This window comes from Hordeum vulgare, chromosome 1H, assembly GCF_904849725.1.
Source record: "Hordeum vulgare subsp. vulgare chromosome 1H, MorexV3_pseudomolecules_assembly, whole genome shotgun sequence".
Taxonomy (NCBI): domain Eukaryota; kingdom Viridiplantae; phylum Streptophyta; class Magnoliopsida; order Poales; family Poaceae; genus Hordeum; species Hordeum vulgare.
The window spans coordinates 70,822,643-70,845,966 of NC_058518.1; the positions used below are offsets into that span (position 1 = coordinate 70,822,643).

General features: G+C 42.0%; 1 protein-coding gene, 1 long non-coding RNA gene and 1 other non-coding gene across 3 annotated transcripts; 2 read left to right on the forward strand and 1 right to left on the reverse strand.

Moving 5' to 3' along the window:
- Positions 1 to 4,676: 4,676 nt before the first annotated feature.
- TRNAN-GUU lies at positions 4,677 to 4,750 on the reverse strand. The gene has a single exon. It is a non-coding gene; the product is annotated as a tRNA-Asn (tRNA).
- Positions 4,751 to 15,476: 10,726 nt separating this feature from the next.
- Positions 15,477 to 20,714, forward strand: LOC123407211. Its single transcript, XR_006612564.1, has 4 exons — positions 15,477 to 15,731; positions 17,333 to 17,878; positions 17,960 to 18,230; positions 19,922 to 20,714. It is a non-coding gene; the product is annotated as an uncharacterized LOC123407211 (long non-coding RNA).
- Positions 20,715 to 21,538: 824 nt separating this feature from the next.
- On the forward strand, positions 21,539 to 23,182 carry LOC123424649 (zinc-finger homeodomain protein 9-like). The gene has a single exon (XM_045108295.1). The coding sequence runs from the start codon at positions 21,882 to 21,884 to the stop codon at positions 22,785 to 22,787; it is 906 nt and encodes a 301-aa protein (XP_044964230.1). The 5' UTR covers positions 21,539 to 21,881; the 3' UTR covers positions 22,788 to 23,182.
- Positions 23,183 to 23,324: the final 142 nt, after the last annotated feature.

A 23,324-nucleotide genomic window follows, 5' to 3' on the forward strand; every position in this document is an offset into this window, starting at 1 on the left:
TTCCTTCCTTCCCACCACCTCTTTTTTTTCTCCTTTGATTTTTCCTCTTGGCCGAAATAGTCCTATTGGGCTGGCCTCACCAGCCCACTAAGGGCTGGTGCGCCACCCATGGGCCTATTAGGTTCTCTCCCGGGTGGGTGGCCCCTCCCGGTAAAAACCCGGAACCCATTCGTCACTCCCGGTAAAGTGCCGGTAATGCTCGAAATCTTTCCGGAAGCCAAATGAAACAATCCTATATATCAATATTTGTTTCCGGACCATTCCGAAAACCCTCGTGACGTTTGTGATCTCATCTGGGACTCCGAACAAAATTTCGGTCACCATCACTTATAACTCAACTATACCGAAACGTCACCGAACCTTAAGTGTGCAGACCCTACGGGTTCGAGAACTATGCAGACATGACCTGAGACACTCCCCGGTCAATATCCAATAGCGAGACCTGGATGTCCATATTGGATCCTACATATTCGACGAAGATCTTATCGGTTGAACCTCTGTGCCAAGGATTCATATAATCTCGTATACCATTCCCTTTGTCCTTCGGTATGTTACTTGCCCGAGATTTGATCGTCGGTATCCCTATACCTATTTCAATCTCGTTACCGGCAAGTCTCTTTACTCGTTTCGTAATACAAGATCCCGTGACTAACACTTTAGTCACATTGCTTGCAAGGCTTATATGTGATGTTGTATTACCGAGTGGGCCCTGAGATACCTCTCTGTCACACGGAGTGACAGATCCCAGTCTTGATCCATGCTAACTCAACGGACACCTTAAGAGATACCTGTAGAGCACCTTTATAGTCACCCAGTAACGTTGCGACGTTTGATACACACAAGGTATTCCTCTGGTGTCAGTGAGTTACATGATCTCATGGTCATAGGAATGAATAGTTGACACACAGAAAACAATAGCAACAAAATGACACGATCACATGCTACATTTATAGTTTGGGTCTTGTCCATCACATCATTCTCCCAATGATGTGATCCAGTCATCAAGTGACAACACTTGTGTATGGTTAGAAAACTTGAACCATCCTTGATCAACGAGCTAGTCAACTAGAGGCTTACTAGGGACATAATTGTGTCTATATATCCACACATGCATTTATGTTTTCATTGAATACAATTATAACATGGATAATAAACTATTATCTTGAAACAGGAAATATAATAATAACTATTTTATTATTGCCTCTAGGGCATATTTCCAACACATCCTTGCTGGATCAAGGCGTTGGAGACGTCACCGGGTTGCACGTGTGTTGAACGCGGAGGCGCCGACGTTCACTGCGAGTATGACTCCATCAACCATGTTCTAGTAACGCTTCCGCTTAGCGATCTTCAAAGGTATGAAGATTCTCTACAACCTCTCTCGTTGTTGGTTTCTCCATAGATAGGTCCTTGCATGGCGTAGGATTTTTTTTGAAATTACTACGATCCCCAACACAACACTCTTATCTTGGGTGATCACACCCGATCATCGTCACGTCCTGAACTGCAACTGGATCACTAGCGATCAGAGTAAGAGACCTGGGCGAGGATCCTCCTCCATCTGGGTTAGACACACGATGTTGATAGTGTGCAGAGAAGTTATATTCACACATTTCATGGGGCTTAGTCTGAACAAGGCTTGAATCCTAGAGGAATGTTTCAATGAAGGCCCTAAGGCGGTCATGATTCAATACCCCCCCCCTCAACATTCCGGTGTTTTTTCATTCACCAAATCTGAATCAGCAATATGACCATCGCTAGTTCGGCCAATCCCATGTATGCAGTTATAATGTTTATGGTAGGCCGAGAAATTCTTCTTAGCAGCAACACCGACCCGAGGAAGGTGAGACCATATGCTGGATGTGAAATTGCCAACATGTGCCCCTTGAATGGGACCTCGAAGTTCCTGTGATTTGCAAGGATGAACAACCGTTGCATATGAATTCTCAAGGCTTGACTCCATGGGAGCTCTCGCTGAGCATCCAACTTGAATAGGGGTTGCAATCAATCCGAAGCCGGCGCCGGAGACAGGAATGGCAATGGATCCACCGACGTTGGCTCCGACAGTACCTTGGTGGGCATCAGCCCCACAATACATTCCCATCTTGCTGCGTGGGTCGGATCCTCCGATTTCCCCTCCCGGTGCGCCCAATTGACAAGGGCCACCGGTGGCTTGAAAGGGTGAGGCATCATACAGTTCTCTTCTGTTGTCCCCTTGAAGTAGATCCGCCATGCCAGATTCAACAACTCTCTCTCAGCTTGGTCCGTGCAAACCTGAGTGAACCTCCGCGTGTAGGAGAGTGGATCCGCTCCCTCCTCCACTACTGACTTTGCTTCTCTCCACTCGTTCACACAAAACGACCATGAGAGGGCGTCGTCGCGGATCCGTATCGCGCGCTCCCGTCAGTGCCTCCCCCTTGTCTCCTCCAAGGCCAACAGCGAGATCGAGTGGATTGGGCGCAACATCTCTGAAAATGCCTGATAGACGTGCATGAGCAGCATCCGAAATTCCTCTCTCCCCTACTCCCTCACGCCAATGGAAGAGGGGCGCTGCATTAGGAAGGTGGTGAGTCACGGTGCAAGGGTGGGGGTAGCGGCATCAAGGCGGTGGGCGGCAGCGGTGGTGGGGGGGGTGGTGGTGGGTCGCAGGAGCGGGCATCATGAGCAGGATGAGTAGCAACACGCTCATGGGAGGACCTATGGAGAGTGCAGAGACGAAACTAGTTTTTTTTGTGTAGCTATGTTTTACAACAGATTTTAAAACAAGTTCAACGCAATTCACACTTAGCCCTCGCCCGTTCAGTTATACATGGAATATGATCTCAAAACTGTTCTAATCTGAATGGCTGTCTCAAGTTGTAGTTGTGACTTGTAACACTAGTGTTCCACTCACTCTATGGCTTGACTAAATCGTCCGCCTGAATACAGGTGGGTAGCCCTAAAAAATACGGATAGGTAGTCACAGTTGGATTGTTCTCTCAAAATACCGACAACATATTATACTTCATCTGGTTTCTAGCAAGCGCCACATGTCGGCATACAATACACATGTACATCGGACGACTGTTTTTGACCCATTGAATAGATAAATGCAACAAAACGGATGGAGGGCCTGAAAGCGTAAAGGCGGGCACTACAAATCAGTCGGGTGATTTCTTAGAGAAATCATACGGCTCGGTAGCCGTTCGATTAGCGCGCTAGTGTCGTTGGATCACAGAGACGTCACTGCAGCAGTAAGATGCGCTACCTGTTTGACGCAGCGCTGCTGCACCTCAACAGAATCTTCACTTCAGCTCTCATGGCGCATCGCTGGTGTCCGGCGAAGCTCCAACGCAGCATCGACATTATCAGACGAAGCTCCAATGAAACTCCAGTAGAGCTCCAAAGCAGCATCGACGGCGCCCGGTGGAGCTCCAATGCAACTCCGGTAAAGCTCCAACGCAACACCGACGACTTCGGTGAAACTGCAATGCAACTCCGGCAGAGCTCCAACGCGGCATAGATGGCTCCAATGAAGCTACAATGCAACGTATGATCAAAGCTCATGAGAGCACCGGCGACGTGATGAAGCTCCATGGCCGCCCACGGCCGTGTTGTATTGCAACTCCGTCGTCTGTCGAGATCTGCGAGGCCGCAACATCATGGGTGCTACGTTGGAAGCATCACAGCTGCCGACGAGATTCACCAGTTGCAACACCCCTTCTCGGCAGCACCGGTGGCGTTGCTTCCGATGTGCTTGCAATGGCAACCGCAGGGCAACACCGGTCGCGCTGGAGCACCGGTGCTGGCACGACATACCTTGGTGTTGTGCAACTCTCCACTGCTTGCAGCAATGACGAAGACCCCTCATGGATTGCAGCTCGGAGGGGCGGTGGGGGGAGCAGCACGCATGGATCAGAGGAGGGGGCATGGCTAGCGGCAGGGGCGTGGGAGAAGAAGATGAAATTGAGAAGGGGGTGATGGAGAGAAATAGAGCGCAAGGGGGATTGGGATCAGGGAGGAAGACGAACACATGACGTGCGGCTTCGGGAGATAAAGGGAAGGGAAGCGGTGCATGAGGCCACACACGTGTCGTGCATCAGAGCTGGTTTACGCGCCGACGAAATCACCCGGTTGGTTTAAAACGTTCTCAAGCCTAAAAGACCGAGCTACTTAGGAAGTTTCATCTTCTCCCAACTCATTGAAGTACACGAAGACCGTGGGATTCATTTCTTAAAAACAGTCATAGGAATGGAATAATATAAAGAACAATTCTTTAAAAAAAATAGAAGGACATCAAGATTTTTTTTTTTAAATCTACGCTAGAAGGAGGGCTTCTCCAAACTCATTGAAGTACACGAAGACCGTGGGATCCATTTCTTAAAAACAGTCATAGGAATGGCATAATAGAAAGAACATTTCTTAAAAAAAATCAGAAGGACATCAGGATTTTTTTTCAAAAATATGCGCTAGAAGGAGGGCTTCTCCAAACTCATTGAAGTACACGAAGACCGTGGGATTCATTTCTTAAAAACAGTCATAGGAATGGCATAATAGAAAGAATATTTCTTAAATAAATCAGAAGGACATCAGGATAAAAATCTGCGCTAGAAGGAGGGCTACCGAGCTGCTATTCCAGCTGCTAGGAATTTCATCTTCTCCAAACTCATTGAAGTACACGTTTTTTCAAAAATCAGCGCTAGAAGGAGGGCTCGAACCTCCGACCTTGTGGTTAACAGCCACACGCTCTGGCCAACTGAGCTATTCCAGCTGTGTTGGCTATTTGCGTAAACCAATTTATTTGATAGAAGGTGGAGCCTAATGTAAGAAATGAACTGCCGTGTCCACCATTTAACCATAAATGCATGCCGTGATTAGAAATCTCCAAATTAATACATATATTATCTTAGCTATGTCTTGAGAAATTAATTGCATATATATACATTAAGAAATTAATAGTATATATCTTAAAAAATCAATACTTGCACATATATGTATCTATATTATATCTTTAGTATAAATTAATATGGAAGCATTTATGTGTGATCTATCTATATACATGAGATAAATGCATGTTATAATTAGAAATCTCCAAATTATCATTTGTATCTTTTTTTTTTGAACCAATTATCATTTGTATCTTTGTATCTTTAGAAACTAATGAGTTGTAGCTAGCAGATGACAACCGTGTAGATGGACAGGAGATAGTGCGTATTTGTAACTGATGGATGCAGTCATGCCATACATCTGGGCAAGTGGACGTTCCAGGATGTGCGTCGCCACCTTCTATCTTTTGTTTATACCAAACAATTCACGGGAGGGAGTGAGTTCTAGTGATCTAGTATCTCTAAGAATTTTTTGGAAAACAATTCCCTCCACTCACCAACTACACGGTTAATGATTACAACCATAAGATATTAAAAGTCATTGCCGTTAGTCTATCTCTAAGAAATATTCACGCCTTCTTTGACAGTCACCTATGTATTACTCATAAATTAAACGTGTGGTTAACGTTAGCCCCCTAGTGATGCAAGAGTAGATGTGAAAGTGCCATTCTAATCGTACATGGACATGCACCCGGATGAATAGCAAATTCCAGAAAATAGCAAGCAAATTTTGAAACAATCTGAAGTTTTTTGGAGAGAAAAATTCCCGAGTGTTCTCCCTACGCATAATTTTTTGTGAAGAGATGACATTCCTGATTCTTTGGGTTAAAAAAATAGGCACTTCAAAATGCTTCAAAAATAAGCTTCTCTAAGTATTGATTTTGTTTTTTTTTCTCCTTGGACACGTCGAATGTTATTTTCATCAATTTTTGTATTGGTGTAGAATACTGAAACATGTTTGTTGTCAAAATCAGTTTTTAAAACATGTTCACTGTTATTCTGGATTTTACTGATCATCTGACAGGTGCATCCGGGAGCAAAAACTACAGTAACTAGGATACATTAGTTAGTTTCTAGAGATACAAATCATCAATGGGTCAAGAGATGTACAGGTATACACTAGTAGCTATGACACATTTTTTTTGCGAGCAAGCTGATGAGGACATCAACACCATTGTTACACACATAACCCGAGTTGCTATATATACTGGACCAGTTACTAGAGCTCGTGCACGCCAATTGAATTACCAGGTACTTTCGTTTCTTGGGAATACTTCTAATGTCCATTAACATATGATGCTGCCTAAGTTAGATACTTTTGTTGTGCTCATGAATGAAGGACCTAACATGGACAAGAAGGATATCCGTTGGAGCGGGACCAAGCATGAAGAAGAAGGTGCACGCGTGGGAGAGAACAATGGAGCTTCCACTGATGATTTTCGCACTTTAAAGCCACCATAAGGAGAGCATGAAGGCTTTGGACGAAATATTCAAGACGCCACTTTATAAATTTCGTCCATAGGCTATTATAGGTGTTGCGCCACCTTATTTTTGGGCCAGGCCCATGTAATTTCGAAATACCATAATATAGTCTATTTTTAGAGTCTGTATGTGTGGGGAAACCAAGTTTAAGGCTGTTTTCAGACCCCTCCTCCAAGGGTCACGAAATTGCCTCTCTATTCCCTCATATATACAGCCCTTGGGGCACTGTTTAGACTTGAGTTTTGTTTAGATTACAAGTTCGCCATAGCTGCAACTTCGCGTTCTTCGTTTGTGTTCTACGACCAGACAAAGGCGTCACAGAACCCCACCTTCATCAATAAAGCTTTCCTCTTATATTCGCAATATCTTGATTGCATCTTGGTTTCTTGCTTGTTCTTCGCTTGCGTGCAGGAAACAGACCTTCGTGGTCAGGTTGATTGTGCTCCGGCGTTGTCAATAAACTCTCGAAGTTGGTTTAGCGATTGCTAAGGTGCGATGTCCTCACACGTTCATAGTCGGATCGTCAAAGTCTACTCCACCAAAACGATACTCACAATCTCATCGAAAGACAGGGACAACTTCGCCTCGATCAAGTGGTATCAGATTTCCAGGTTGCTCGGTGAGATTTTACCAGTTTTACATAGTTAGATCGCATCTGTTCTTCATACCTATAATCCACGAAAAAACCAAAAAAAACTAGGGTTAGATCATCATATCCGAACCAATCTGAGCCGTTGCATAGTATTTTCAGTAGTTTGCTTTGTTGAAATTGCGGTTACATCGTCGTGTCGAGTTGCTGGTCTTAGTGTCTAGTTCTTTAGAGTTTCGAGTTCTGTTCATAGGTTATCACGCCGCCACTGCACCATCTTTCATCGCTGCCATATATCACCTCCACGCTACCATCATCGTTGCTGCCATATGCCACCACCACGCCACCATTATCCTTGCTGCCATATACCACCACCATATATCCACTACAATCCTTTCCGCCTTAGGTTAATTTTGAGATCTTTTTGCTTTCGGTTTCGCGTTTCCTTACCTGAGTAGGTTTCGGGAAAAAAAGTCTGCCACGCTTTCCATAACACTTTTTAGACCAAAATTTCGAGGGGTGAATTTTTTTCCCTATTGTTTTGTTAGGATTTTTAGAGAGTTTTGAGACACTCGCCATCATAGTGATATTTGTCGCAATTTTTGATCGTCGCAGCCCCGATTTGCTCCAGAAATAATAATAAAAATATTGTCAAATTGTTTTTCGTGCCTATCCTGTTTTTGGTCCTTGGGAAGAGTTTTGAGATGCTCGCCATTATAGTGATTTTCTAAAGAAGAAGAAAGCGCGGAAGAAAAAAGAGCGCAAAAAAGAGAGAGAGAAAATTAGAGCGGCTCTTCCCTTGATTAGTACGTGTCGTCGTGACTTCGTTGGTGTTCTAGGCTCGCGTCTCTAGTACGGTCTAGCCTAGGACCAGCATGGTACCGTCGTTGAGCATCTTTCCAATTTTGTATCTCTGAACTGATTATTGCTGACCCTTCTTGCTACCATCTTATAAGCCTTCCGAGCTCCACATACATCTACATCATGTGTTTGACACCACCTGGAAATCGCTCTATCCAAGCTTTGAGAGTTTTGACTACATCGGTTGTCGATCGCCACCTGCTGCTGGGTAAGAATTGGTAAGAAATTGAGATTTGCTTGACGGATTTGTGACACACCACCACCACCACCACTTCTTAGTAGTCTGTAGATTCATATTCTTCTGTGTTCCTATTGCCGGTAACCATGCCAGGATCACACGATGAGGCGATCGACTAGGATAACCTGACCAACCGGGAGCTCCATGATAAATTTCAGCAAATGATGTCTGACCAGGTACATGATTTCGTGACCACGTTTGGAGAGGCCATGGACAAGCTCGAAAGTATGGAGAAGAAATTTGACACCAAGATGAACGCCAAGTTCAATGAGGTGCTTGCCCGTTTACCACCAGCAGCTACAGCTGTTGTCCCTCTTCAACCACAACAACGGCTACGAGCGCGACGCGTGCGTGTCGGCCAAGTGCAGAATTTTGGTGTTGTTGCTCCTACTGCTGCGACTGGTCTTGCTGCTGCTCCTCCTGTTGCTACCATCGAGGTTTTTGTGGCTGAGCAGAACGAGGAGTATGGTGATGATTACGATGGTGATTACGATGATGAGGGAGAGGTTGCTCCAGTTCAGCACCAGGAATAACAACCACCACATGGATACAATCGCAACGGTAGGGATGCAGCACACCCTCAGGTACGGTATCATGACCATCTCCCTAAACTTAAATTGAATATTCCTACTTTTGATGGTCGATATGTTCCTAATATATATCTTACTTGGGAGTTAGAAACAGAGCAACGTTTTACATGCTTGCAATTTCCTGAAGATAGATGTGTTGCTGCTGTTGTTTGTTCTTTCACTAGTTTTGCTTGTGTTTGGTGGTCTGAATATTCTAGAATACATCATGCTAATATTCCAACTACTTGGCCTGCTTTGAAAACTGCTATGCGTACTCGTTGGGTTCCACCATATTATCAACATGAATTACTTCAAAACTTGCAGCGTTTAAGACAAGGAAAAAAATCTGTAGAAGAATATTATCAGGAATTACAAACTGGCATGATTAGATGTGGTATTGTTGAGGACAATGAAGCTATGCTTGCACGTTTTATGGGTGGATTAAATAGAGATATTCAGACTATTCTAGAATATAAGGGTTATAGCAATATCACTCGTTTATTCCATCTTGCTTGCAAAGCTGAACGTGAAGTGTAGGATCGACAGGCATTGGCGAGAACTAATTTTTCTACAGGTCGCACTTTCTCATGGACGCCACGAACCACATCTACTTCCACACGTCCTCCTGCATCAGCACCGCCTCCTTCAGCCGCCAATTCAACCACAGATACCAGGAATCAAGCCCCTGCACCACCCTTCACCAAGAACACACCTTCCAGGCCCACACAGAGATCTTCTTCATCCATGGCATCCACAGGTCAAACACATGAGGTTATTTGTCGTCGTTGCAAGGGTGGAGGTCATTATGCGAGAGAGTGCCCATCCAATCGCGTGATGATTATTACTGAGGATGGTGGATATGACACCGCCAGTGATTATGACGAGGAGACTCTAGCTCTTATTGCAAGTGAAGAACGGAGTGTTGATGATACTGAACAAGAGACACAATACATGGCTGCTGACTACGCTAACAGGTATGAAAGCTTAGTTGCTCAACGTGCTTTAAGTGTGCAGGTAACACATGCTGAGCAAAATCAGAGGCACAACTTGTTCCATACTAAGGGAGTGGTAAAGGAATGTTATGTTCGTGTAATCATCGATGGAGGGAGTTGCAACAACTTAGCTAGCATGGAGATGGTGGAGAAGCTGTCTCTCACCACCAGACCACATCCTCATCCTTATTATATCCAGTTGTTCAACAACAGTGGCAAGGTTAAGGTAACACGTATTGTTCGTGTGCATTTTAGCATTGCTACATATTCTGATTTTGTTGATTGTGATGTGGTACACATGCAAGCATGCTCTGTTTTACTTGGTAGCCCATGGCAATTTGATAAAAAAATTGTACACCGTGGTAGAACAAATCAGTATACTCTTGTTCATAAGGATCAAAATATTACTTTGCTTTCTATGTCTCCTGGACATATTATGAAAGATGATATTGCTAGAGCTAGTAAACAAAAACAAGACCTACATAAGAGTGAAAATCAGATTGTAGCAAAGGAATTTGAGCAACACAATAAGCCTGCTAAATCATCATCTAGTGTTGCCTCTGAAATAAAACTAAAGAGTAGTTGTTTACTTGCCACTAAATCTGATATTACTGATGTGGATATTACTACATCTGTTTGTATGATTTCGTATGCAAAGAGGTATTATTATCATTCGAGGACATGCCACCCTCTTTGCCTCCTGCTGTCATTAACATTTTGCAAGAGTCACAGACGTCTTTCCACAAGACGTGCCACCGAGATACCACCTATTAGAGGGATTGAGCATCAGATTGACTTAATTCCCGGTGCATCGCTACCCAACCATGAACCATACCGTACAAATCCAGAGGAGACGAAGGAGATTATGCGTCAAGTACAAGAGCTGCTCGACAAAGGTTATATACATGAATCTCTTAGTCCTTGTGTTGTTCCTATTATTCTAGTGCCGAAAAAGGATGGTACATCGCGTATGTGTGTTGATTGTAGAGGCATTAATAATATTACTATTCGTTATCGTCATCCTATTCCTAGGCTAGATGATATGCTTGATGAATTAAGTGGATCTATAATTTTCTCCAAAGTTGATTTGCGTAGTGGATACCATCAAATTCGCGTGAAATTGGGAGATGAATGGAAAACGGCATTTAAAACTAAGTTTGGCTTATATCAGTGGTTAGTTATGCCTTTTGGATTGACTAATGCACCTAGCACTTTCATGAGATTAATGAATGAGGTTTTACATGCTTTCATTCGATGATTTGTGGTAGTCAACTTTGATGATATACTGATTTATAGTAGATCTTTGGAGGAACACTTGGATCATTTGCGTGTTGTTTTTACTGCTCTACGTGATGCACGTTTGTTTGGTAACCTTGGGAAGTGCACCTTTTGCACAGACCGAGTATCTTTTCTTGGCTATGTTGTTACTCCATAGGGAATTGAAGTTGATAAAGCCAAGATTGAAGCTATTGAGAGTTGGCCGCAGCCCAAAACGGTCACACAAGTGAGGAGTTTCCTTGGACTCCCCGAGTTTATAGGCGTTTTGTGAGAGATTTCAGCATCATTGCTGCACCTCTCAATGAGCTTACAAAGAAGGATGTGCCTTATTCTTGGGGTACCGCACAGGAAGAAGCCTTCTCGGTTTTGAAAGATAAGTTAACACATGCTCCTTTACTCCAACTTCCTGATTTTAATAAGACTTTGGAGCTTGAATGTGATGCTAGGGAATTGGATTAGGAGGTGTGTTATTACAAGATGGTAAACCTGTTGCATACTTTTCTAAAAAATTAAGTGGGCCTAGTGTGAATTATTCTACTTATGATAAGGAATTATATGCTCTTGTGCAGACTTTGGAAACATGGCAACATTATTTATGGCTCAAAGAATTTGTCATACATTCTGGTCATGAATCTTTGAAACATATTAAAAGTCAAGCAAAACTGAACCATAGACATGCTAAATGGGTTGAATTCATTGAGACTTTCCCGTACGTCATTAAACACAACAAGGGTAAAGAAAATGTTATTGATGATGCTTTGTTTCGTTGTTATACTATGCTTTCACAACTTGACTTTAAAATATTTGGTTTGGAGACCATCAAAGATCAATATTTGCATGATGCTGATTTCAAAGATGTGTTGGAGAATTGTAAAGAAGGGAGAACACGGAACAAGTTCATCATTAATAATGGATTTGTGTTTCGTTCTAACAAGCTATGCATTCCAGCTAGCTCCGTTCGTCTTTTGTTGTTACACGAAGCGCATGGATGAGGATTGATGGGATACTTTGGCGTAAAGAAGACGGAGGATGTACTTGCTACACATTTCTTTTGGCCAAGGATGCGACGGGATGTTGAGCGTTTTTTTGTTCGCTGCATGACATGTCAAAAAGCTAAGTCACGACTCAATCCTCATGGTTTATATATGCCTTTGCCTGTACCTAGTGTTCCTTAGGAGGATATATCTATGGACTTTGTTTTAGGTTTACCTCGAACAAAGAAGGGGAGGGATAGCATATTTGTTGTCGTGGACAGATTTTTTAAAATGGCACACTTTATACCATGTCATAAAAGTGATGATGCCACTAATGTGGCTCATTTGTTCTTTCGTGAAATTATTCGCTTGCATGGTGTGCCAAATACGATTGTTTCATATCGTGATGCTAAATTTCTTAGCCACTTTTGGCGATGTTTATGGGCTAAGATGGGGACAAAAATGCTTTTTACTACCACATGTCACCCCAAACTGATGGACAAACTGAAGTAGTCAATAGATCTTTGTCTACTATGCTTAGGGTTGTTTTGAAGAACAATCTAAAATTGTGGGAAGAATGCTTACCTCATATTGAATTTTCTTATAATCGTTTGTTGTATTCTACTACAAAGATGTGTCATTTTGAAGTTGTGTATGGTTTCCTACCTCGTGCACCTATTAATTTGTTACCTCTTCCATCTTCGGAGAAGGTTAATTTTTATGCTAAAGAATGTGCTGATTTGATATTAAAGATGCATGAGTTAACTAAGGAAAACATTGAGCGCATGAATGCTAAATATAAACTTGTTGGAGATAAGGGTAGAAAACATGTTATCTTTGCACCTGGAGATCTTGTTTGGTTGCATTTGCGTAAGGATAGGTTTCCTGATTCGCGCAAGTCAAAGCTAATGCCGCGTGCTGATGGTCCTTTCAAAGTGTTAGAGAAAATAAATGATAATGCATATAGACTTGAGCTGCCTACAGATTTTGGGGTTAGTCCCACTTTTAACATTGCAGATTTGAAGTCATATTTGGGTGAGGAAGATGAGCTTCCGTCGAGGACGACTTCAGTTCAACAAGGGGAGGATGATGAGGACATCAACACCATTGTTACACCCACAGCCCCAGCTGCAATACATACTGGACCAGTTACTAGAGCTCGTGCACGCCAATTGAATTACCACGTGCTTTCATTTCTTGAGAATACTTCTAATGTTCATGAACATATGATGCTGCCTAAGTTAGATACTTTTGTTGTGCTCATGAATGAAGGACCTAACATGGACAAGAAGTATATCCGTTGGAGCGGGATCAAGCATGGAGAAGAAGGTGCACGCGCGGGAGAGAACAATGGAGCTTCCATTGGTGATTTTTGCACTTTAAAGCCACCATAAGGAGAGCATGAAGGCTTTGGACGAAATATTCAAGATGCCACTTCATAAAATTCGTCCATAGGCTATTATAGGTGTTGCGCCACCTTATTTTTGGGACAGGCCCATGTAATTTCGAAATGCCATAATATAGGCTATTTTTAGAGTCTGTATGTGTGGGGAAACCGAGTTTAGGGCTATTTTCGGACCCCTCCTCCAAGGGTCACAAAATTGCCTCTCTATTCCCTCATATATACAACCCTTAGGGCACCGTTTAGACTTGGGTTTTGTTTAGATTACAAGTTCGCCATAGTTGCAACTTCGCGTTCTTCGTTTGTGTTCTACGACCAGACAAAGGCGTCACAGAACCCCACCTTCATTAATAAAGCTTTCCTCTTATATTCACAATATCTTGATTGCATTTTGGTTTCTTGCTTGTTCTTCGTTTGCGTGCAGGAAACAGACCTTCGTGGTCAGGTTGATCATGCTCCGGCATGGTCAATAACCTCTCAGAGTTGGTTTAGCGATCGCTAAGGTGCGACGTCCTCACACGTTCGTAGTCGGATCGTCAAAGTCTACTCCACCAAAACGATACACACGATCTCATCGAAAGACAGGGACAACTTCGCCTCTATCACAAGCTATGAGACATTAGTTAGTTTCCAAAGATATAAATCAATAGTTATGCAGTAGTAGACTGAGATACGATTAGTTAGACACTCACTAATCACGTGATTAGCATTCTTCTCTAGTTATACATTGTGACATTTTCTCAACAAACGCGATTAATATTTCTCACTAATCACATGATTAATATTATCCATGTAACCTAGTGTTATGATTTGCTATAGCTTTACATCATAATTGGTACCAATTGAATGAAACATAGCTTCAAACCTTTCTTGGTTATTGGATGATAGATGAGGAACGTGAATACATGGTCGAGAAAAATCGATCATTGTAGTGAGGTTTGGCATTTTTCATCAAGAGAGAGGCAATTTTTTGTTTATGTCTCATGTATAATTTTGAGATTTTGCTTTCATTAGCCACAACTAACACCAATGATTTACATGACTATTGGCTATCCGGCCATAAATTAGAAGTAGTTATATTGTCATTTCAAGATATTATATCGCCAAAGGCCATAAAATTATATACCATTATGAATCTGAGAATTGCTCTAGCTAGTTCCAATTGATAAAAATATTACGTATTATGTGATGATGCATATGACAACTCTCATTCAATGATCAAGCAAAAACATATGATGCATTATGGTTTTGAGTTGGTGAGTGGAGGGAATTATTTTTTATATGACATTATGTTGTGTCATGGTTCACTCTATGACATAAGATAAATATGGGTTACACATTCTTGTGCTACATATTACAAAGTGCAAATGTTGTTCCAGATCAAAGATCAATATAATTTTTTTATTGTGTTTTGGTTTTGGTATTTGGCATGGTTTGTGGAAAATATTTCAGGCTATGTTTTGCACATGCTTGAGAGTTATCATAGTTGGTGATAATTGATAAAAATGATTTATATGTTTCATATATGAATCTTGGAGGGTTATATCTGAGAGTGGTACAATTTTTTAACATAGTACAACCACATATGCACATACACTCACCTTATGAATGCACACGCACACAAACTACCCCTGTGATCACTTCCGAGAAACTCAGCCAACACAATATCTTGAGATTGATGAATCACCACACGCATCTTGTACTCGACGGGAATGTGTCGTCCTACTAAATGAACATCACCGAAAAGCCTGAAATAAATTCAAGAAAATGCAAGAACGAGTTCCAAGTGTAGGACTAGAATGCTTGTGGGCTAATTCTACCACAAGGAACCTAACCATTTGAGCTACACTCATTTTGCATTTTTTATTTTTTGATACACATTTTTATTTGGTTGGGTTTTATGTCATTCAGATTAGCTATAGTTGGAAAAAATATAGGAATGATCCACATGTTTGTTGACTACCTAATGACACCAGCTACAAGTCAAGTATTGAAGAATGATTTATGCATTTCCTATCTGTCTAATTACATCTCAAGTTGGGAATCAATCAAAAAATATATTTACTGCCATGCCATGGTATTGATTAAAAGCTATATTTGGCGACATATGTATTTACACACGCCATGTCTATTTATCCGACGATGTTAATTGACAGCTAAAAGTGGCCGAGTTCAACGAACACACAAACAACTCACCCCCCCCCCCCCTTGCCTCGTTCTCTCCGCCTCTCTCCTCCACATCCTCTTGGGATTATCCTCCTTCCCAGACCCCTCCCTCCACTAGATCCGCTGACCTCGCCAGACGGTGAGGTGGGAGGGGGGGCGATCCCTGCTCCCACTTCATAGTTGTAGGTTTTCTAGAACTCGGTGTTCCTTGATGGGATGGAGGCACCGTCGATCTCCTCTCATGGTCATCCTCAGCATGGTTGGTCTTCATCTCGGGATTCCTCGTCGACGACTTCTGCTGGGTTTGTCCCAAAGGTACCCTTCTAAATAAAATCATTTACCTTTGAGTGATTTCCCTAGACTTTTTCTCCCCTTTCAATTCTTGGCACCGGGGTGGTGCCAACCTTTCGACCAAGGGTTGCATCTGGGATCTTACTAGATCATTACCCTTACTCTATCCCTTAATCTCATGCCAATTTATCCCCATCTGTTAATCAAAGACAAATAAAATCCTTTTTCACAAATCTCGTGCTTCAGTTTTGGTCTCGAGGAAACTGAAGCAGGCTCCTTTGGAATTAGTGCATGCACTTTCTTCTTTCATGAATATGCAGTGGTTCTGTTCACTTGATTTGGAGATTTTATCATATCACATCTACTACTTGCTTGAGGGGATACTACGCCGAATTCATGAGGATGCATAGGAAGACATCCATCTCAACCTCCTTTCTTAGAGGCCCACTTTGTGGTCTTTGGATGCAGATCCTTGGCAAGCAGGTCTTCATCACTAATTCAGTTTCCATAGGGAGACAATCTCTTGTTCAAGGGGCTTATTCCTCTCCGACACATGTTGTTCTACATGATCCATGCCATCAGCAAGCTTTTGATCCTTTGTGTCCAAAGGCTCCTAGACGAAGTTCTCTTCGTCCATCTTTAGGTTGTTGTCCATCATCTTCATCATCGATGTCCGACCGCAGCTTGCTCTTGCTCGATGGTGATTGTTGGCGGTGAGGCTTCGAGGTGGATCGCCATCTACAGGCTTTCCCACCATTTTCTATACACACGACCCTCCACGCCAATGGTAGAGGTCTCTGTTGGGCAAGGTCTAGCGGCCGCCATACCTTAGCTCGATGCATTTTTTTTATATGCATGCATATACTACACTCGTCTCTGGACTAGTTGGCTACACTCACTCTCGTTACTAGGAAAATATCTAACAAATAAAAGAGATCCATTTTCTTGATAATGGGACACCGAGAGTCTAATACGTAGTTGAGAAACATGTTGATTGAGCAAGATGTCAGTCACCAGACCGAGATGCACTTCCCCACTCACAAACCTAGCTAGTGTGGCGGCGGTTGGCCAAGACGCCTTTGACCAGCGGATAACACGATGGTCGACGGTGGCTAGGGGCATTGAGAAAGAGGGCGGCGGGGCACTATCATGCAGGGAGCACTGCACAACAGCCGACCATTAACGGTGGGTCCTAGCAGGTACCGGCGACGAGCTATGCAAGGGTAGTGAGCTTCATGTCCTTCATGGTCGGCATGGCGCACTGCATTGCCACGTTAGTCGGCATCAGCTATCATAAGATGGAGAGGAAAGGGAATGGGATAGAAAAGCCAATTAAAGTGGGCAAAGGCAGATATATATTTCTCTAAATTTTAACAACTTGTATTATGCAATTGTAGTCAGTAGTCATTGTGGTGGAGATTCATGAATGCAAATATGGATGGCAACTTTGGTTTATATGTTGAAATGATGTAGTGTCGATTCATGAATACAACTACATATTTTTAGAATACAAGTACTTGTATTATGCAGTTGTAGTGCATATTCATGAATACAAATACATTTTTTTAGAATCTTCTGAACCAAAGGAGCCCTTAATGAGAACAATTTAATTTTTTGAATTGCAGATTTGATAAGATGTTTTGAAGTACTTGGTAGTGGAAACAACTCAAATCCAAACACCCGCAATGGTGTCAATGTTTCGGCACATGCCACTCATCAAGATCAGGTGAATTCCGTAGAAGAAGAGCATGAAATTTTTATGCCAAACAAACAAATGAAAGAAAATACTAGAAATTTTGTTGAAGCTATAGTGGAAGAGAATGTTGACGTTCATGGAGTTGAAGGTATAGCTGTTTTTAATGTGTACATAAACTATGATCTAGGACTTTGCAATCCACTTGATATATTAACCCACGACATTAGATATGATGTTATATTTTCTTATCTACAAAGGGCCCAACTCGACCAGATATCCACAATTGCCCCCCAAATGGGGATGAAAGGTGCTTCCGGCCACAATGGTTTAAGTAGTTTGATTGGCTAGAATATAGTGTACAAAATTATAAGACTTATTGCTTCTATTGTTATCTTTTTAAGCATGCTGAATGGATGAAAACTTTCGTCATGTTGTCTTCTCCAAATCGGGTTTTGGCTGTTGGAAAAGTTTTCAGGTATGTGATGGATTATGTTATATGTATTTAGTTTTTCTTATATGTTTGTTCATGTAATAATACATACATCTACAATTATAGTTGTGTCATTCTGGGAAATGGGATTGGTCACGAATGTGGGAACACATTTGATCAATTTAAGAAATGATGGTTGGGAGTCACCCTTGGAAGATGTCAAAGTATTTTATGCAAACAATAACATTACAGTACTAAATATGGATGCCATCTTTCCAAAATTGTGAATCAAGAAATTGTGGATCAACAATGTCATTGCTGATCATTTTTTCGTGTGGACACCTGCTATGTTGCTATAGACTCCATCACAATGGATTTTGATCATCGTTTTAATGAGGTATCTTCAAAGCTGCTCCAGAACTTCTCTTGTGTTTATCAAACCGATTATTTTTCTAGTTTCAATGTGAAAATTCTTGTTCGACTCACAATATTTCACAAGATTATTTCTCTAATTATGAACATGAACATATGGAAGATAACCTTGAGCTATTCATTATTCATATGAGAAGAATTGAAGACTTTAGATATCGCCATGATATTGCAAGCCTAACTAAAAAGATGGTTGAACTTGAAAGGCACATCATGTTTCCTATGGTTTATCGCCTCACTGAATTGGCATTCCTAATACCGGTAGTGATGACAACGCGTGAAAGGGCCTTCTCAACAATGAAAATCATCAAGACAGAGTTGCGCAACAAGATATCATGTGGCTGGATTAATGATTTGATGTTGTTTTAAACTGAGTGGGGGATATTCAAAAGTCCCTATCGGGATAAAATTAAGGAATACTTTTAGAAGGATGGTAGGGCATTGCCATCACCTGGGTCTTCTAGACAACTTTGAAAGTTTCATTATCGGTAAGTTTCATATTATCAAGTAAAAATTCTCGATGTGTTGTGTTAGTGTGATTTGACATGCCTTGTGGGAAATATTTTAGGATATGTTTTGCGCATGCTTGAGACTCATCATAGTTGGTAATAATTGATAAAAATGGGGAGGATTTATATGCATATATATGAATCTTGGAGGGTTATAAGCAAAATCTGACATCATGGTCTATCGCCCATGTATAGGTGTTAATTAGATACCATTATTATAAAATTTTACCAACTATAGCCAACCTCAAATATGTAAACCCAAACAACTAAAAAACTATGTATCTAGCTATTAAAAACATCAAACCGAAGTGTCAAATTTGCTTATAACTCTCCGAGATTCATATACGAGCATATAAATCATCCTTTTTTAATCAATTATCACCAACTATGATGAATCTCACCCATGTGGAAAACATGGCCTGAAATATTTTCCACAAGGCATATCAAATCCCACTAACGGAACATAGAAAGTTTTTTACTCGATAATCTCAAGCGTACCAATAATGAAACTTTCAATGTTCTCTAGAAGACGTGGATAATGGCAATGCCCTACCATCCTTCTAAAAATCTTCCTTAATTTTACCATGATCAAGACTTTTGAATATCCCTCGATTAATCTAACACACCATCAAATCATTAAGCCAGCCACCGGACATCTTGTTGTGCAACTCGCTCTTCATGATTAACATCTATACATGCATCCATGATGGTTGGAGCCACTGTGGAATATGACAAAGTCTTTTGCATAAAAAATAACATTCCAAGACTAAATGTGGGTGAGATCTTTATAAAATGGGGAAAACAAGAAAAGGTGCACCAAACAATGTCACTAGTGATCATTTTTTCCAGTGTGAACACCTTCTGTGCTGCTATAGACTCCATTACCACAAAGTTTGATCGTATTTTTAATGAGATATCTTCAGAGCTGCTCCAGAACTTCTCTTGTCTTCACCAAGAGACTCTTTTTCTAGGTTCAATGTGAAAAAGCTTGCTCCACTCATAGAGAATTATCAAAAGTACTTCTCTAATTATGAACATGAACATATAAAAGATAACCTTGACCTATTCATTATTCATATGAGAATAATTTAAGAATTTAGATCTTGTGATGATATTGCAAGCCTAGCTAAAAAGATGGTTGAACTTGAAGGGCACATCATGTTTCCTATGGTTTATTGCCACATTGAGTTGGCATTGCTACTACCGGTAATGACGGCAACATTTGAAAGGGTCTTCTCGGCAAAGAAAACCATCAAGACCGAGTTTCGCAGCAAGATGTCCTTTTTCTGGCTTAGTGATTTGATGGTATGTTACATTGAGCGAGGTATATTCAAAATTCTTGATCGTGGTAAAATTAAGGAAGATTAAGGATGGCACGACATTGACATTGCCTACATCTTCTAGACATCATTGAAAGTTTCATCATCGGTTGATTATCAAGTAAAAGTTCTCGTTGTGTTGCGTTAGTGGGATTTGATATGCCTTGTGGAAAATATTTTAGGTTATGTTTGCACATGCTTGGGATTTATTATAGTTGGTGAGAATTGATTACAAAAATATGATTTATATGCCCACATATGAATCTCAGAGGTTTATAAGCAAAATTTGACACTCAGGTTTGATATTTTTAATAGCTACATACATGTTCTTTTACTTGTTTGGGTTTACATCTTTGGGGTTAGCCATAGTTGGTAAAATTTTATAAGAATGACATCCTAAATCCATGGTAATTATTTAGGTATTGACTAGCAAAAGAGCCAGTGTGTTGCAATGGCCATGATCACATTTTGATGCATCACCGAGATACACTATCACTCTCAATTTCACGAAATCATAAACAATTTTTAAAATCATGAATAATTTTTTTTAAACTCGTGCACATATTTGAAATTGTGAAAAAAAATACTATTACAAATTTCCAAACATTTTATAAAATCAAGAATGTTTTTTAATTCATGAATATTTAATGGTGTCTGCAAAGTTTTTTTTAATTGAGAACATATTTTAAGCAATTTTCCTAAATTGGTAAATATTTTCTAGAATTGATGATTATTTTTAGAAATTTGATGGAATAATTTTTAAATTTCATGAACATTCTTGTATTTGATAAACATATTTTTGATTTAACGAACATATTTCGAAATGCATGATCGTTTTTTGAATTAAACATTTTAGGAACGAGTAAACTATTTCGTAAGTCATGAACAGTTTTTAAAATTTGTAGGATATTTTTACATTGATGAGCATTTTTTTGAATTGCTGATTTTTTTTCAATTTCTTTAAAACATTTAATACACATATTTTGAAAACAATTATGGATAATGTTTTATTTTCCAAACATCTGTTTTCAATAAAATCATTTTTTTATTAAGCAACCATTTTAGTACAAAATCACGAATACTTTTTTAATCAACCAACATTTTTTATTTTTGGTCCCAAATTACTTAAAATGGAAATGGAAATGAAAAATAAAAATATATATTAAACATGAAATTAAAAACAGGTCGCCCGAACATGGGCAGACCCAAACGGGCGTGCCGCAGTTTCCCCAGCATGCAAAGGGCAATATTGGAAGTCCCTACATTGTAATTTTTAAGTTAATTTGCATAACGTATCCCCAGAAGCAATAACATTTATACATTTTTGGGGGAAGGCTAGTAGTGATTAATTGACGGCTAAAGTATGATCGAGGGCAAACGAAAAGGAAAAAAAAAACGTCCGGGTTTCCGTGGTGCCCGTATTGATTATTTGATCATCGGCCCATGCATGTTCACTCCTCGGCGTCGACGCGGGATATCTCCTCTGCAACTGATTCAACAGTGGTGTTGTCATGATCTACTCGCGCTATTTATCGGTAAGATCTTTGGACATTTGCCTTATGTATAGCCACCAATTACAGCAATTTAATTATATCTGTCTTTAGCGTCACCCGGCGCTCTTTTTATACTCCGGCCCCAACGCCTCGTTTCACATCTTACGATCGAGCTTTCATCTCTTCTGTGGTTCCCAACTAAATCCGAGCCTTAGCTAGCTAGACATTAGTGACCAATCTTTGTGCAAGCCGAGTGACCAGTCTTTGTGCAAGCCGAGTGACCCCGCGCGCGGTGACCATGGACGTCAGGTACCCCAACGCCAACGGCTCCGTCAGGAGGGTGAGGCAGGCCGCCGCCGCCGCCCCGCCGGCGGTGAAAGAGGTAAGGTACAAGGAATGCGGCAGGAACCTCGTGCCGGCCAGCGGCGGGCACGTGGTGGACGGCTGCAGGGAGTGGATGCCGTTGATCGACTGCAACCCCGCCGACCCGTTCTCGTACAAGTGCGCCGCCTGCGGTTGCCACCGCAACTTCCACCGCCAGGAGACGACCGAGATACCGCCGCCGCCGCCGCCGCTCATGGAGGCGGCGCCCGTGCTCCATGGCCTGCCGCGGCGCAGGGAGGAGACGCCGGAGGACCGGCTCCCGGGCGTCGACTCGGACACCGACGACGACTCGGATGGCACGGAGTACGACTCGGATGCCACGGAGTACGACCACGAGCGCTTCGTGTCCCCGCCACCGCTGCAGCCTCCACACAGGTACCAGTACCATCCGGCGGCACTGGTGCAGCGGGCGCCCGTGCACATCTCCTCGACGCCGCACATGCTACGGTCCCTGAACTCCAGCGCGCCGGGGGCACTGCAGGGCCGGAGGCTCCCCGCCCAGCTCTCGCCGGCGACCGCTCAGCCGCCCCACAGGGTTACGCCGGCGAGGAAGCGGCACCGCACAACGTTCACCACCGAGCAGAAGCAAGGGATGATGGAGCTGGCGGAGCGCCTGGGGTGGCGCCTGCGGAGGCACGACAGGAACATGGTCGACGCAGGGTGCCGCGACATCGGCATCAGCAGGCGCGTCTTCAGGGACTGGATGCACAACAAGAAGCGCAAGGGCCCCGACGGACACAGTGCCTCCGCTTCCGCTGGGCCTTCCTCCGCCGCCGGACAATCCCGTCTCCTCCCGCCGCCGTCACACCACCAGTATTAGGATATAAATTTCGTCCGCGCATCTAGTTTTTGTGCCATGGCAGCATTTATCCGTTCCGCTGTCATGGGACGTTCCTCTTTTATCATGTTACTAGCTTTTTTTGCTTACTATGCTGAATTACTTTGAGGGATTCTCGTGGCGCGCTTGATCTGTTCATGGGATGGCATGAGCCTATCGGGACGCGTTACATGTTTCCCTTACACAAGTAAAAGGAGGTGAAAGAAATGAGAAAAGTCGCAATTTGCACGAGGCGCAAAAAACTCTGTCTCTGTGTTCTTCGTGAGCTGTTTGTATATGTGAAATTTCATGATCAAATACCTTGAATTGCGAATTGCACAAAGAAAACATAAGACTTTGAGAATGAACAATACATGTGATGAAAAGCTACATGTTTGTTTTTCTAGCTCTCCTTTTAACTTATTTCATCACCACATGTACATTATGTCTCTGGGTATGTATATTTTTTTTCAAATAAAAAATGAAACATAGAAGTATGAATTTGAAATTTTCAAAATTAAGGCCTCCATGGAGCTCAGC

Excerpts from the sequence above, each read along its gene's own strand:
- LOC123424649 (XM_045108295.1), top strand. The coding sequence starts at position 21,882 with ATGGACGTCAGGTACCCCAACGCCAACGGCTCCGTCAGGAGGGTGAGG.